This window comes from Centroberyx affinis, unplaced genomic scaffold, assembly GCF_046629955.1.
Source record: "Centroberyx affinis isolate AG114_WGS23_722 - 3 ecotype Tasmania unplaced genomic scaffold, CSIRO-AGI_Caff_v1 ptg001420l_1, whole genome shotgun sequence".
NCBI classification, from domain to species: Eukaryota; Metazoa; Chordata; class Actinopteri; order Beryciformes; family Berycidae; genus Centroberyx; species Centroberyx affinis.
Genome location: NW_027279897.1, coordinates 3,689 through 19,253, shown reverse-complemented (window position 1 = coordinate 19,253; position 15,565 = coordinate 3,689). Strand labels below are relative to the sequence as shown.

Sequence of the window (15,565 nt, the reverse complement as noted above, 5' to 3'; positions counted from 1 at the left end):
TACTCCCAGTACCAGACAAACACTAAGAATTATGGGATGCCAGAACGTCCTGTTGAGCCTGCTGGAGGTGTTGTGAGTCTAATTCGACCAAACACCAGTGATGGGAGGAGCCAGTGACACACCTTCTCTCACCCCCCCCCCCCCCCCGCCCTTTAACATCCCAGCCAGGTTTCTACACCAGCGCTCATTGCACAAGGTTGAGTTACATCACATTTAACTGGTAAATGCTTGTTTGTACACGGATCATTTACCATGTTGAAAGTTGCAGCTTTAGGCACAGGTACATTTGCTTTTGAAAACAAGTTTTTCCAGTTCACTGAAGTCGAGATATAGTCGCTTCATTAAGCCTGTTTATCCTCCAGGAATAGTTCTTCCTTTTCTTACTTTTTCAGTGGAAAAGTCTTGCTGTTACAACATGTTTCTGACAGGAGAGTTTATAGTATTTAAACTTTAAATAAATTTCTAGTCTGGTTTCCAGTAGTTGTATAGCAAAAGCAGGAGCCACAACCAGTTTTTCCCACAAGCATCTCTTTGACATTGCTACCACAGAAAAAAAAAATATTCCCGATGGCCACTCTAGTTACCTCCTCCAGTCTCCCCCTTTGTACTCTTCGGTCAGGATAGTAAAGGAGGGCATCAAGGGAGGCATCGGTTTGCTCTTTCCTTGACCCTCGACAGCCTGGTTTCCTAAACTGTGGGTTGGGGCCCAGCATGGGTTGCACAGCAAACACTGGTTGAGTGTTGATTTTATCCATGTTTCTGCATTTCTGGTGAGCTTAGATCTCAAGACAAGACTGTGAACTTTTCATGTGGGTGATGGGCTGGAAGATTCAAGAGCCTCTGCCTGATTCTGAGACATTTACAGTTATGATTTTAGGCATTTAGCTCATTCTGTCATTCAGATTGAGTTGCAATGAGCGAACAGGTAGGAGTTCAGAGTTTTGCTCATGCACAAATGGCTTTTCCTCAACACATTTGCAGCTGGAATTAAACTGGTGACATTGAATGCAAAGTGCGACAGTGCTACAGCTGATTTGATATACAGGGAGGTGATTTTTGTTTCTAGATACAAAGGCTCCATTCATTTGTAATGGGAGAATACTGTTGCTGCTTTTGTTTCTTGCCTTTTATGTTTCCGATCACGTCCCTGTTCAGTAGTCAAGCGACCTGCTATTTTGTGTATCTTTGCACGGTCTTTCAGGTTCAGGTTCTGTGTCTGCCAGGTCTGTCACCTCACTGCTATTGTAGGCTCACTATCTTGCTGTCAGACCTGTGGTTGAAATCAGATCAAGTGTCGCGGGTGGAGCGGCAAGCTGGGGTTTTTTTTTTCGTTTTTTTTTTTGGTCTTTCTTTCTTCCCCAGCCCCAGATCATATTTTCCTCAATGCACGAAGGAGAAAGGGCTTTGCTCATGAAAGCGTTTCCAAGTAGAAGGGCGTTTGTCTGGAAACGGCAGAAAGGTGAGGCTGGAGTGAACAGAGAGTCGGGGCAAACACCAAACTCTTTTTTTCTTTATATACTTCATTTTTATTACTTAAACAAGGTTACACAAAAATCGGTAACATGAAACAAAAAACATAGAAATTGAAGAGGGGAGTAGGTTGCCAGGGATTACGTTTTCTTTTTCCCTTTTATAAACGGACAGTTCATACTTAGTTGAAAGAAAAAAGGATTAAGTTGTCACCCTCTCAATTTACCTGCAATATACTATCCATTTGTCCCAATAAGCCTCACCTTTGTCTTTTTGTAGTCTTAGAGTGAAAGTCAAATATTTCACACTGTATAAACAATCAACTATATTCATCCACCGGCCGAGAGTTGGAGGTTCATCATGATGGAAGAGCGTTTTGACCACTTTGAGCGAAATTTTGTTTGTTTTCATGCTCACTTTGTGTATTACTAGTTTCAAGGGCAATGAAAAATCCCTGGTCTGAATTAACGCTGCAGTTTTGTCCTTGTGCGTATTAAGAAATCACAGATATCCAGCTTTCATTTCACTGTATCTGCTCGTTCCGTTCCGGTCTCCGAACAGCCAGACTGATGAATTTGCCTCTGACCCTCCTGCCTGGCCCTCTGCTGTCAGCTGTTGGGTCCGTCTTGTCAGATGCGCCTCACCACTCAGCCATTCAAAAGATGAATGGCTACTAATGGGGTGGGGGGGGGCACTGACCAGCTCTCCCTGAGGAAGCATTGAAAACCCCATTTGTATGAGGAGTTGCATTGATCGCCGGCTCCATCTCCATATCTCCACAGGCCGTTGAGTTAGTAGGCCGATAAGGTGCTGCGGAGAGTCCATTTAAGAGTATTTATCTTACCGAGTCACTTTAGAAAGGGATAATGTCAGCGCAGAGTTTTTATGGTGAGAATTATTTAGATTGATGTCTTCATTGGGTCTGTAGAGACTCGAGAGCGCCAGTAGAGGCCTCTCTCTCTCTCTCTCTCTCTCTCTCTCTCTCTCTCTCTCTCTCTCTCTCTCTCTCTCTCTCTCTCTCTCTCTCTCTCTGTCTGTGCTGGGAAAGTGCTTACCAACTGTTACCGAGGGAGACGCCACCATGTTGGAGGAATGACGACAAAATGAAGAGATTGTAACGTTACCGCCTCTTCCTCCTTGACAAAACAAAGACAATGCCTTATGTCCATGCGGTGGGAGGAAGATGCAATACATTTACAGTTTTTCCCTCTGCTGTCCCTCATCGCCGCTGGTTACCACTTTCCCAACAGTCTGGGACAGGCCTGCATTCAGCATAGCCTTGATACTGTTTTAAAGGAGAGTCATTTTAGTAACTGTGTTAAAAGCAGCAAGGAATTGGATGAAGTTTAATCTGCATCGCAATTTCCTCTACAGACGGAAGACGAGTCAAAAAGGCTTGTCTATGGGCTAGTTTTTGGCATATTTTAAGCCTGTAACAGTGCAAGTGTTTTTCTCAATCACTGCTAAAAGGTTAAAATGTTGATATATGTATTCCTGTTGGCATGCAGTGGCCATGTGGTGCCATAAAGATAGATGCCTGTATGCCTGGATCAATTCAGCCAGTCTCCTTACACCATGCCACTGCCATTTTCTCGTGTTTACACCAAAAAATACTACTTCTTCCCTTGTAGTTGTTCATTTATCAGCTATTTAGTGCCTCCAGCTGAAACTCATGACATTGGAACATGTGTCAACATTACATAATTTACACTACGCGTTTTGCTATATGAGAATGTGAGAGACGCCCCTTGCGGTGCTGCATGCGTTGCTTGTGTAGATCATGCGACACAAGCAGTGTGCGTTCAGAAATATTTGTCGGATGTAACGCCTCGGTTTAGACAAAATATTCTGCCTTTGTGTCGTTTCGTCTGCTGAACTCCCAGCCGACACGGTGATCCTGTCAAATTAGTTTTCTCAAATCTACACGGTCCACCAGAGGTTTCTATTATACATCTGCAAATCGGATTTAGGCTTCTAAGGGAGACTTGGCTGGGTTTCCCCTGAGATTCGGCTGAATTCGGCCCGCCCGCCTGCCCGACTTACTCTCTGCTGCAAATTGATTAAATTCTTTATGTGAGGCCCCACAGCTGTCACAGCATACACTCTTATCTCTCCGTGGTCACACACACCTCTGTGGTCTCAGGGCGATGTGCATGACTTCGATACAACCGTGTAACCTACAGCTTATTTGTGAAGTCAGTTGGGTTTGTGTCTTGTGTACTGAATTAACATTCCATACCTAACGCTTGTCACCAGTACTCCTTTTGATATGAACAGATGTTGGCTTGACACTTAACGTCCTCTTCTTCCCTCTGAATCATATCTCACTCTCCCATATCTCCCACCACTATTCACTCGAACACACTCTTGTTATGAAGTTATAAAATCCCTTCTACCTCTCTCTCTAGCGCTTATTTTTCCTTTTTCTTTGCCTGAACATCTCTTTTCTTTTCTATTAAACGGTCATTCTTGAATCACAGGAATATTATATCTCGCTCCAAATGCTTTTAAATGTAGAAGTGAAGCTTATTCTACTGTTGCACTCCTTTTAAGAGCATCAGCTAAATCTCCTAAGATGTAAATTGTTGTTAAACTTGCCCTGACTTCTTTTTTCTCGCCTTTATTCTTCCAAGGAAAGTTTTTCAGCAAGACCCTGCTTCACATTTATACACCTACAGTTAAACACTATCACACTGGGAAGCTGCACAGCTGGTCTTTTTGTGCTGTTTGTTGCAAAACTACAGATCTACACTAACAGAATTTGCTCTCTGGGAGGAAGAATGCTTTATTCTTTCTTTTTGTTTTTGTTGTTAGTCACTCTCCGATTCCGTAGTATTTCCAGAGGAAGTCGTGACCTGTTGAGCTGTTGTGACTGACTCATGACTCTGGTGAGTGGAGGTGAGGCAGAGCGGCTCTGTGTGTCAGAGAGAGAGAGTAGGTGGAGATGAATCAGGAGTTAGTTATCCCGTCTGTTTGTCCTGCATCTGGATCACTACAGAGAGAAAATCAGAGGCAGAATTACTTCTTTCACCAAGTGCAATAAATGTGCAGGAAAAGGTTTCAGTGACAATAGTGCAAGAACATGTAGAGAGCTTTCATATTGACATAAATACAAATTGAGACACACGGTATAGAGTCTCACCCTTGACTGATTGACCTAGGGGCCAGTTGCATAAAGCTTTAAGACTAGTCTAAGCCTAAGACTGGTCTTAGATTCTCAGGTTGGACTAGGCTAATTAAGACGGTCTGTTACTTAAATATTACGACTGAATTATTTTGAGGTAGAGAAGATAGCCACCTTCCCCCTGGCTAATCTTGAGTTAAGAATTTTGTTGTTATGGCAACAAGTCGGCCTAACTGTCAGAGGTGGAAGTTTACATACTGAAGCTGTTTAAGAAAAGATGGCAAATCTCTGGTTTTTGGAAAGAGCCTGAAGAAGAGAGAGAGTCTAGAGACAGAAACAAGCTGTTAGAGATCTACAACAATCAAGATGTAGTAGGAACAGGTAAATATAAGTGTCTATAGCAAGTTTGACTTAAGGTCACATTTAAGTCTAAGACCAGGTCTACCTTTATGCAACTGGCCCCTGAATTTGTCTCCAGATGCCCTAGCAACAGCACTGAGGTAAAACGGAAAAAACAGGGATGGGACTGCCTACTCTCCTTTATTTATAAAAACAGTTTATCAACCATCTTCCTTAACCTGGCTGCACATCTCCCCTTCGCCACCGTCCATGTCCCCTTCCTGTTAAACAGCATGGCTCTGTTCTACAACTTTGGCAAATCCTGGAAGTCCGACCCGGGAATCATCAAAGCCTCAGAGGAGCAGAAGAAAAAGGTAAACGCAGATGAAGCCCTCAACACCCAGCACACACACGCACACACACGCACACACACACAGTTAGGAAAAACATACACTGCCTACATGGTCATGCTGTTTTCTTGTGTTTATTTCTTACTTTATAACCACTTAACTAACTTTCTTCTTTTTGAACACCAGCCAAAATCATTTCATGATAAGATAAGGAAAATTATGTTTTTATATGTTTATTTGTTTGTGTTTATATGTTTTACATGTTTATTTGTCTGCATATTTTATATACAGTTACAGTACTGTGCAAAAGTCTTTAAAGCGAAGATTCTGTAAAGCGAAGATGCTTTCAAAAATAATGAAATGAAAAGTTTCTAAAGATCCAAAAATGTACTATAAAGAGCAGTCTGCTGACACACTAATGCAGAAAACAAATAAACATCTAAGACAAAGTTTATTGAAAAAATCTAGGGTGCCTAAGACTTTTGTGCAGTACTGTAGGCCCTCACTCTTATGTAAATTATGTTTTTATTCAGTTTTTAGCTTTGAGCAAGAATATAATACATTTAACTTCAATCTTGTCACTCACAGGTATGGATTTTGAAATGGAAAACTTCAACTTTAATGTCCCCGAGGGGAAATTTGTCTTGCAGCTAGATAAAACATAGAACACACAGAGACATATACACATGGACTCAGGTACAAAAAACATGATAAAATTCATGAATACGTCAAGTGACAACAGGAAACCTAGAGTATGTTTAACCATCGCTAAAACCATCATCAGTCCCCAGTAGTTAAATGGGAAACTAATCATCAGCTGGGTCATCATGAGCATTTAACAGTTTGGTGGCCTGAGAAATAAAAGAATTATTCAACCTGTCAGACCCGGCCCTTGGTCGTCTAAATCCCCGTCCGGAGGGTAGGAGCAAAGAATTCTCCATACAGAGGATGAAGAGGACATGGTAAAATATCTCGAGCCTTAGAAGTTGCTCTCTTACGGAAGATGTGAGACAGATCAGGCAGTTTAACACCAATGATCTTACTGGCCACCAATGATCTTACTGGCCACTGGCAACTTCACACTCAGCCTGCCGGTTCACCCTGAGCCTGCCGGTTCACCCTGAGCCTGCCGGTTCACCCTGAGCCTGCCGGTTCACACTGAGCCTGCCGGTTCACCCGGGTCTGCTCTGGCCCACTGCCCTCCGGCTCTCCCCGGCCTCATTATCACACACTGATGGAGGACAACAGGGGCTCCGCTTCACACAGGGAGCCCCAGTTCCCCGTTCTGTGAGTGATGAAGTGCTAAATTTAACCTTCATCATCGTTAGCGACCGGTCGGCCACCTCAGAGGCCGCCGGCTCATTCACAGCTTTCCCCTCCACCCCTGGTTTTCCCTCAAGATAGTTTCAGTTTAGGTTTTTTTTTTTTACGCTTTTGTTTTTTTGCACGGGGATAAACTGTAGAAGTGAAGTTATATACTACCAGTCAAAAGTTTGGACGCATTTTTCTTTGTTTTTACTATTTTTCACATTTTAGAATAATATTAAAAACATCAAAACTGTGAAATGACACAAACAGAATTAGGCAGAGCCCAAAAAAGTGTTAAACAAATCAAAACTATCTTATATTTTAGATTCTTAAAGCAGCAGCCCTTTGCCTTGATGGAAAGGCAAAAGGCTTTGGAAACAAATTCATACATAGGATCAACTTCACTATTTATATTTGTCTTAAGAAACACATTTCAAGCATTTAAGCAGAAGCCTTTAGATCAAAATGGCTTTAAGAGAATGAAAAACATTCAATCAGGTGTGTCAAGACTGTTGACTGGCAGTGTAAAAACACAGAAAGAGGAACTAACTATTTGTGCAGGTTAGATAAAAACAACCCCAAGGAGCTTATAAGAGCATCTCGCCTTAAAACAAAGAAATACAGAAACAAATACACACTCAAGACTGATTTGGTAAATCCATTGTATCTGTGTAGCTGTTTACTTCGGCTCAGCCCTATTTCTCCTGTGATCATTCGACTGAAAATCACAGCCTCAGCTTCCACACTGTCAGTAGCTCTTCTGTTTCTGCGCCAAACAGACCTTTGGCAGGATGCATTTCTTTGTTGTCCGCTCACTCCTGCCATGTCTCCTCTGTTTTCTTTGTTTTTTTAATCCTTCCCTTTTTTTTTTCCTGTTTCCCACCTCCAGACGATCGTGGAGCTGGCAGAGACGGGCAGCCTGGATCTCAGCATATTCTGCAGTACTTGCTTGGTAAATACCGACTTCCAAGGAAACTCCTTTGATGGTTTCCAAAGGATTTGTTCATTTTTTCAGAATTAGGCCTCTCTGATGTACATGTGTTTACTTGTTAATCCACGTGAAACTTATTTATACGCCTTAAACAGAAGTGGAAAGTAACTAAGTACATTTACTCGAATACTGTACTTAAGTACAATTTTGAGGTACTTGTACTTTACTTGAGTATTACCATTTTATGCTACTTTATACTTCTACTCTATACTTCTATTTCAGAGGGAAATATTGTACTTTTTACTCCACTACCTGTATTTGATAACTTAAGTTACTAGTTACTTTGCAGATTCAGATTATTAATACAAAATATAATCAACTAATAAATTGTGATGTATTATTATAGATTACTGTAAGCTACCCAGCAGCAGTATATAAAGTAGTGGAAATCAGCCCCACCTTTTCCAGCTGCAACATTAAAGTGATGCTTACACTTTAATGCATCAATAATTATAATTCAATAATATAATATATACTGTATTATTCAGAAATTGGCCATTCTGCATAATGAGTACTTTTACTTTTGTTGCTTTAAGTACATTTTGATGCTAATACTTTTGTACTTTTACTTACTGTAAGTAACATTTTGAATGCAGGACTTTTACTTGTAACAGAGTATTTTTATACTGTGGTATTTCTACTTTTACTTAAGTAAAAGATCTGAGTACTTCTTCCACCACTGGCCTTAAACTTGTATATCGGTGCTGTAAGCTGGTTTTCTGCAAGTAGAAAAATAAATCTAGAAGCTTTTCCCCAGCGTGAGGAGGAAGAAGATGATAATGTCAGCGAGAAGGCAACACTTTATATTTGACTGGCTCTTTTGTATGTGTGTTTTTCCTCCTCACAGATACGGAAGCCCATCAGGTCCAAACACTGCGCCGTGTGCAACCGCTGCATCGCCAAGTTCGACCACCACTGTCCCTGGGTGGGGAACTGCGTCGGTACGTTAGCAGCACCGCAGATTTAAGAGGATGTTAACAATCACAACAACACATGCGCTTCCCAGCAACCAGATGGCTGTAATTTTTGTTCCAAGATTCAGAGCTGTGGGGTGTTTTTTTTTTTATTTTATTTTATTAGTTCCATATTCCACTTTAAGAAGCAACACATGTCCTGACAGGAGCCTCTGAACCCATTAACAGAAAAACAAGCTGGAAGCTGCTGAGCACCTGAGTTAGTTAGTTGGCAGACTTGTACTGATGAAGCACCTTATTTACTAGTTTTTCCACAGCCAGTACTCCTATTTCGTTATTTCGTGTATTTTGTAGTATCTCTGATCACATTTAGTGTTGTCAGCTTGTAAAATCACACCCACCAACATAAATCCCTGTAAAACCTTGTTTATATATACACAGATTAAGTGTGCCACTATTTTTTAATAGAAAATCACGCTCTAAATGACTAGTAGTGAAAGTAAAGTGTAAGTAAAATGTCAGTGATTCTCAACCTTTTTCATATCAAGGACCCTAATTTAGTCCACATTAGAGCCACGGACCCCTATTTGATGAGATTTTGTCTCTCTGACCCAAATCTGAGAATATTTTTATTGCTAGATATGATTTTGTTCCGAATTCCATGACTATCTGTATTGTAGGTGGAGAGATAACAGAGAAACTATGATCAAAACAGTCATTCTTCTACATTCTCTAATTGTGTTAACTTCTTGTAAATGAAATAATGCTGAAGTTTAACAATTCATCAATTTGCTGGGGACCCCCTAGAAGCCCCTCAAGGACCCCTGGTGGTCCCCGGACCCCACGTTGAGAACCACTGTCCTATGTGAAACTGTTTCATTGCCCCTTGTTCAAAATAACCATAAGTTTTTTTTATTGAAAGAAGAAAAAAAAACAGTATAATTGTTGGTTTTTAAATAGTTGTAATATATTATGTTACTTTTAGGTTATTCTGTTCACTCAGTTTCACGTTTTAGAATCTAAACCATGATACTTGGGCTGGTATTTGGCATCATCACAACACTACTCCAGAGTTTAACTGGCTCAGCTGGATGAACATTAGCCGCCTTTGTTAGCAAACTGCCTGTCTGCTCTTCCACTGTCCAAACAGCCAGACAGACAGTCTTAGTTTAGTTCAGTTTGAGTTCATTTGCTCACTGATAAAACATAGAAGCTAATTGATTAAAAATACAGTAATAAAATACAACGTTCAAAAGCACAGAGAGTAGAAAAACACATTTCTGATTTATCCAAGTGATGAAAAAAAAACTCCAAGTGGCTTATAAAAATCATCTCAAAGCAAACAACCAGAAAAATGAACATTTTTGATGACAAATCGAACAATGACAGAACTGGATTTGATAACAGAATCTAATTGAAAACGAAAAGAAACACAACACACATGGTGGAAAAAACGATTTAACAACAAGACGCATGAAATGACAAAGCAAATAATTTGAAGTAACACTGAGAAAACAAAGTTGTAAGGGAAGCGAGGGGCGTGGTGGTGTGTGTGTGTGTGTGTGTGTGTGTGTGTCCAGGCTTGTCTCAGGAGGGTCTTTGAAGCATAGAACGAGACAGTGGGGGGAAGGAAGGAGTGAGTGTGTGTGTATGTGTGTGTAGATGTGTGTGACCTTTGTGAACCAGGTGGTCAGGATGGGGCTTTATAGTGAGGAAGCTGTCTGGACAAACAACAAGTCCCTCCTCCTGAAGATCCTCTGGTCCTGCTGGGACCGGCCTTAAAAAGCATCCAAATGTCTTAAATACAGTTATTAGAGGTCCTATTTTTAACTTGATTCATCCAGAACATGGTTAGTGGTACAGTATTATATCTATGAAACACAGTTGGACTTCATGCCACTTGTCAATTAATTTCCTGGTGTCCCTTTTTCCTTATTTTCAGAACTTTTATTAGCTGTGTTCAATCGGAAACAGACTGGTTTTGCCAACTTTGTTTCTTTATTTTGGTTTCTTTAAATTGGACTTAAGTTTGTTTTCTGGCACCTGCAGATACTCAGTCACATCATCAGCTCCGCTCTCTTATCTCCACTGCTGTTAAACTGCCTCATTTGCACATGAAGTCACGTCCCATCTTGTGTGCCTGTGTGTGACTTTGTGTTTTTTTTGACGAGCGGCTCTTTATTGCACGAGGTATTGACTCCCTTTATGGTGTTTTTATTTCAAAGCCCTGTCTGCAAACCAGCTTCCCCTTGTGGGACAATAAGGGTTTTAATAGAACTGAATTTGGCTCGTAAGGAAGGATAAACTTCAGTTCGTCTCCTCAAAGTCGTTTCTGGTTCATAACACCCAGTACCGCTTGTGCACTGAAGCTCAGGCTTTCCACTGAAGTTTAAAATATTTATTGTTTTCGGTTTCACAACATAACAGAACAACATTATCTCTTATTACAAGGTGTGCGTCCAGCAGGAGTGATATTCACAGGACAAATAACCTGCTGTTTCTCATTAAACTCACACATCCTTTGTCATTTCTCTTAAATGCAAATTACCTTCTTCTCATTCTGAATCTCTCACTGTTTAGACCAAGCAAGCAAGCAAGGCAACGTCCACAGGATCTTCGAATAGTTTTGAATAGTTTTTCTGTGTCAAATTATAGGTGGAAAATGAAATGCTTCCTCTATGATTTTGGGGAATCATAGAATTACATTACCCACGTTGTCCTGTAATAGTAATCCCATCCAAACAAGGACTGTAGAGCGAACCGCCCACAAAATCCATTTTAATTTGATCGGCTCACAGTCAGAGAGACAAAAGCAGGGACTAAATTTGACAACAGGCAAAGTCCAAAAACTGTAAATAACTGTGGAATTCAGATGTTATCTTCTCAAAATGTTGGGTGATTTTTTTTCTCCACCAAAGATAAATTTGGCAAACTTTTGGTGAGCTGACCACACGAGTCTCGTCTCCCCTTTTCCTCTCCTCTCCTCTCTCTGTTTGGCCGGACTAGAGCCAAAGCAAGAGACTGAGGGGATGGAGAACGAGACACGACTCACTTTTTTTTTCTGTATGTTTTTTCATCTTTGTTCGTCTTGTCTGCCGTCTACAGGAAGCGGGAACCACCGCTACTTCATGGGTTATCTGTTCTTCCTGCTCTGCATGATCTGCTGGATGATGTACGGCTGCATCTCCTGTGAGTGGAAAACACTTTTCTGTCATACACACTTCACTGTACTGTGCTGTACTACACACACTATCTAGAAAGTCATGTTAAAGATTTTGTTATGTCAGCTAAACGCCTAAAATGAATTTGAAATGAAAATGAATTTACAAATTTCCAGGTTTGGAATAGTTTTGGAATTTAACCAAACGTCTGAAAAAGCATAAAGGGAAAGAAACCGTTTCCTGAGATCCTTTGGGTTGGTAAACAGTGTTATTAGATGGTTTTATAAACTTCTGAAGTTGGTTTCTTAACTTTTTAGACCAGTTTTACCAGACAGGTCAAGTAAGAACACAAGCTTGTTATGGATTATGTTCAATCATGTTATATTTTTCTTTCTTTCTTTATTGCTTTCTTTCTGTCTTTCTTTCTCCCTTTCTTTCTCTTACTCTATTTCGATTTCTTTCTCACGTTCTTTTTTTATTTTTCATTCTTCATTTTTCATTTGTTTGTCCTTTCTTTGTCTTTGTCCTGTCTTTGCATTTTTTCTTCTTTCTTTCTTTCTTTCTTTCTTTCTTTCTTTATTTCTTGCTTTCTTTCTTACTTTCTGTCTTTCTTTCTCTTTCTTTCTGTCTTTCTTTCTGTCTTATTTCTTCCTTTCTTTCTCTTACTCTTTCGATTTCTTTCTCACGTTCTTTTCTCTTTTTCATTCTTAATTTTTCATTTGTTTGTCCTTTCTTTGTCTTTGTCCTGTCTTTGTATTTTTTCTTCTTTCTTTCTTTTTTCTTTCTGTCTGTATGTCTTTTGCCCTATTTTTATCTTATGTTCTTTTTCTCTTTTCAATTTTTCCACAATTTCTCTACATTTTTTTTTTCTCTTTGTTTCTTCGTTTCTGTCTTTCTCTGTTTCCTGCTTACACTTTCTCTCTTGGTTTGTCTTTCTCTGTCTCTCTCTTTATTTCTGTCTCTCTCTCTCTCTCCCTCCCTCTCTCCCTCTCTCTCCAGACTGGAGGATCCACTGTGCCACCAGCTATGCGAAGGACGGTTTCTGGCTCTACCTGACGCAGATCGCCTCCTGCTCCCCCTGGATGTTCTGGATGTTCCTCAACAGCGTGTTCCACTTCATGTGGGTGGCTGTGCTCATCATGTGCCAGCTCTACCAGGTCCGACGCTGCGCTTCCTACTTACACTGCTGACATCAGTTTAATTCAAATGGGGAAAACTGGCTGTTAGACTAGATCATTTATACAACAGCTAGTTTGATTGGTTGAACCGCGATGATAGTTTCTAGTCCAGCTTTATTGGTTTCTTTGCCAACTGTTTTGGTATCCAGGGAGCTAGGTAGTGATTCTCGTTGTTTCCTCCTCTTTTTTGTATTCTTCTCTGTGTATACTACTTAGAAGAAAACTTTTCAATAGTTGATTAATCGGTTTGAGTAATTTCTTAAGAAAAATAAGTCAAAATTCTCTGATTCCAGCTTCTTAAATGTGAATATTTTCTGGTTTCTTTCCTCCTCTATGACAGTAAACTGAATATCTTTGGGTTGTGGACAAAACAAGACATTTGAGGACGTCATCTTGGGCTTTGGGAAACACTGATCCACATTTTTCACCATTTTCTGACATTTTATAGACCAAACAACTAATCGATTAATCGAGGAAAATAATCGACAGATTAATCGACAATGAAAATAATCGTTAGTTGCAGCCCTAAAATCAGTACACAAGCATTGGCAACTGTTGTATCAAAGTCATAATACCCTCAAGGAGATTTTCTTACTGTGATTATGGAGACGTTAGTGCTAGATGCTTGGCTGTGCCTCGTACCTAGCCTCATTAACATCACACCCATAATCACAGTCTCTTGGGTATTATGGCTTAAACAGATTACCACATTAATAAACTTCATAAAGTCTTCATATAGTTAAAGCAACAATAGAAACCACATGATCACAGCAGTGCAAATATATGAGGGACAAGGAGCAAGAGTTCTGTGACTCTGTAACATGTCTAACCTCCCATGACAGATTATTTACTTACTTATTTATAGCTAATGATTTACAGTATAATTATTATTTACAGGGAATTAGGATTCATAGTTAGTTATTATTAACAGTACAGTATCTTTGCTTAGTCAGGAAACTCTAGCTCACAGTCTTGTCCCTTGAACTCGGAGACACTCGCTGTAACCTGTTGGACTTTCTCCCTCTGGTCAGTGGTCAGTTGGTCTGTCTGTGTTTCTCCCTCAGCGTCTCTCTGAAACGTTGGCTGATCTCTCTGCTTTGTCCTCTCACAGATCGCCGGTCTGGGAATCACCACCAACGAGAGGATGAACGCTCGGAGATACAAGCACTTTAAAGTCACGGCCACGTCCATCGAAAGCCCCTTCAAGTAAATCCTCTCGCTCTCTTCGTCTCCCCGCCGCACAGAGCTCAGCCTCCTCTTCTCAGCAGGGCTGCAGCAATAGGATTCGCCATGTTGACTGCATACATGTATCGATTTGCATATTCATGATAAACACCTTGTTTTTGTTCTGAACATGGCGCCTGCAAGCCCAGACCCCAAACCCCAAACCCTGTACCCTCTGGCGGCCATGTTGGAGGTCTGCAGCTCTTAGGAAACAATAACTGTCAACAGCTGTTTTTATTTTCTAACCATAGTAACTGAGCTGACCAGCACTGTCCTGTTCTACACACATCTGATTAGCGCACTAGCTAACGTATCTCGTAGCAGCTAGCGTTAGCATGTTCACATTAACATCAGTGTGTTTGCTGGCTAGTTAGCTAGCTAACAGTTTGTTCAGGTTAACTGAGCTGACTCTTCTCAAGCTACAACTCTTCATGTTTTGGAGTAGAGACTAGGGCTAAAGACAATACAGTTTACTGTGTCACAGTAACCTACATTTGGAAACAAATCCACCTTATCACACTATTCACTTTTACTTATATTACTGGATTGACCTACATCTACACAACAGTCAGTTTTTAGCCTGGCTAGCCTGGTTGTTGTGTGTTTAGACATTATTTGCGTGCAGCCAGTTGTTCCTACTAAACCAGCTGTTTACTGTGAGATTTGTGACTCCGCTGCAAAGCCTCTATATAATTATATAAGGTAGTTTCAGCGAAGAAACCTGATTGGTCAAAGACATGTTCCAGGTCCCATAAAGCACTGCTGGAAAGGCGGCAACCCTGTTTACCTGTATGATGTTTGTCTGCACCTCCTTTATGTCCCTCTCTCTCTCTCTCTCCCTCTCTCTCTCTCTCTCTCTCTGTCTCTGTCTCTCTTTCCCTCCACAGCCACGGCTGCATCCGAAACCTCATAGATTTCTTTGAGATCCGCTGCTGCGGTCTGATCCGGCCCGTGTCGGTGGACTGGACCACGCAGTACACAATAGAGTACGACCAGACGTCCGGGTCGGGCTACCAGCTGGTGTAGAGGAGGAGCAGGAGTAAGAGGAGGAGGAGGAAGAGGAAGAGGAAGGGGGGAGCTAGGGGGAATCAGTCGTGGTCCGGAGGAGAGGAGTTCCCCCCCCGGCGTTCATATCAGAGCGATGCTGTTCTCGGGAGCGCTTGCTTTTTTGGACCATCTCTCCCTCACCGATCAAAAGACAAAATCAGCCAGGACTAGCATGCTGTTACGGGGCAACACCACACCAACCCCCCCCCCCCCCCCCCCCCCTTTACCTACCGCCACCCTCACTACTATTACTACTACTACTACTACTACTTCTACTACTACTACTCTACAACTTTCATTACTGTACCACCTCCGGCGCTGCTGTCCGGCCCCTCCCCCTCGTCCCTTCTCCCCCGAGCCCATTGGACGGTGCGACGCCGCCAGGCGCAGACGGAGAGGGGAGAGGGGGGGAAGGACAAGGAAGAAGTCTGATTCCAAAATAAAAGCTCTTTCTGTTTG

The 15,565-nt window shown here is 41.3% G+C and overlaps 1 protein-coding gene across 1 annotated transcript in view; it reads left to right on the top strand.

The window, feature by feature from the left end:
- The window catches only part of zdhhc17 (zinc finger DHHC-type palmitoyltransferase 17), a 39,209-nt gene extending 24,124 nt beyond the window's left edge, over window positions 1-15,085 (top strand). Inside the window, exons 11-17 of the mRNA XM_071526510.1 lie at window positions 5,183-5,307; window positions 7,481-7,543; window positions 8,430-8,523; window positions 11,602-11,685; window positions 12,657-12,814; window positions 13,947-14,041; window positions 14,947-15,085. Of these exons, the coding sequence (XP_071382611.1) occupies window positions 5,183-5,307; window positions 7,481-7,543; window positions 8,430-8,523; window positions 11,602-11,685; window positions 12,657-12,814; window positions 13,947-14,041; window positions 14,947-15,085 (758 nt within the window). The remainder of the gene's footprint in view (window positions 1-5,182; window positions 5,308-7,480; window positions 7,544-8,429; window positions 8,524-11,601; window positions 11,686-12,656; window positions 12,815-13,946; window positions 14,042-14,946) is intronic.
- Window positions 15,086-15,565: the final 480 nt, after the last annotated feature.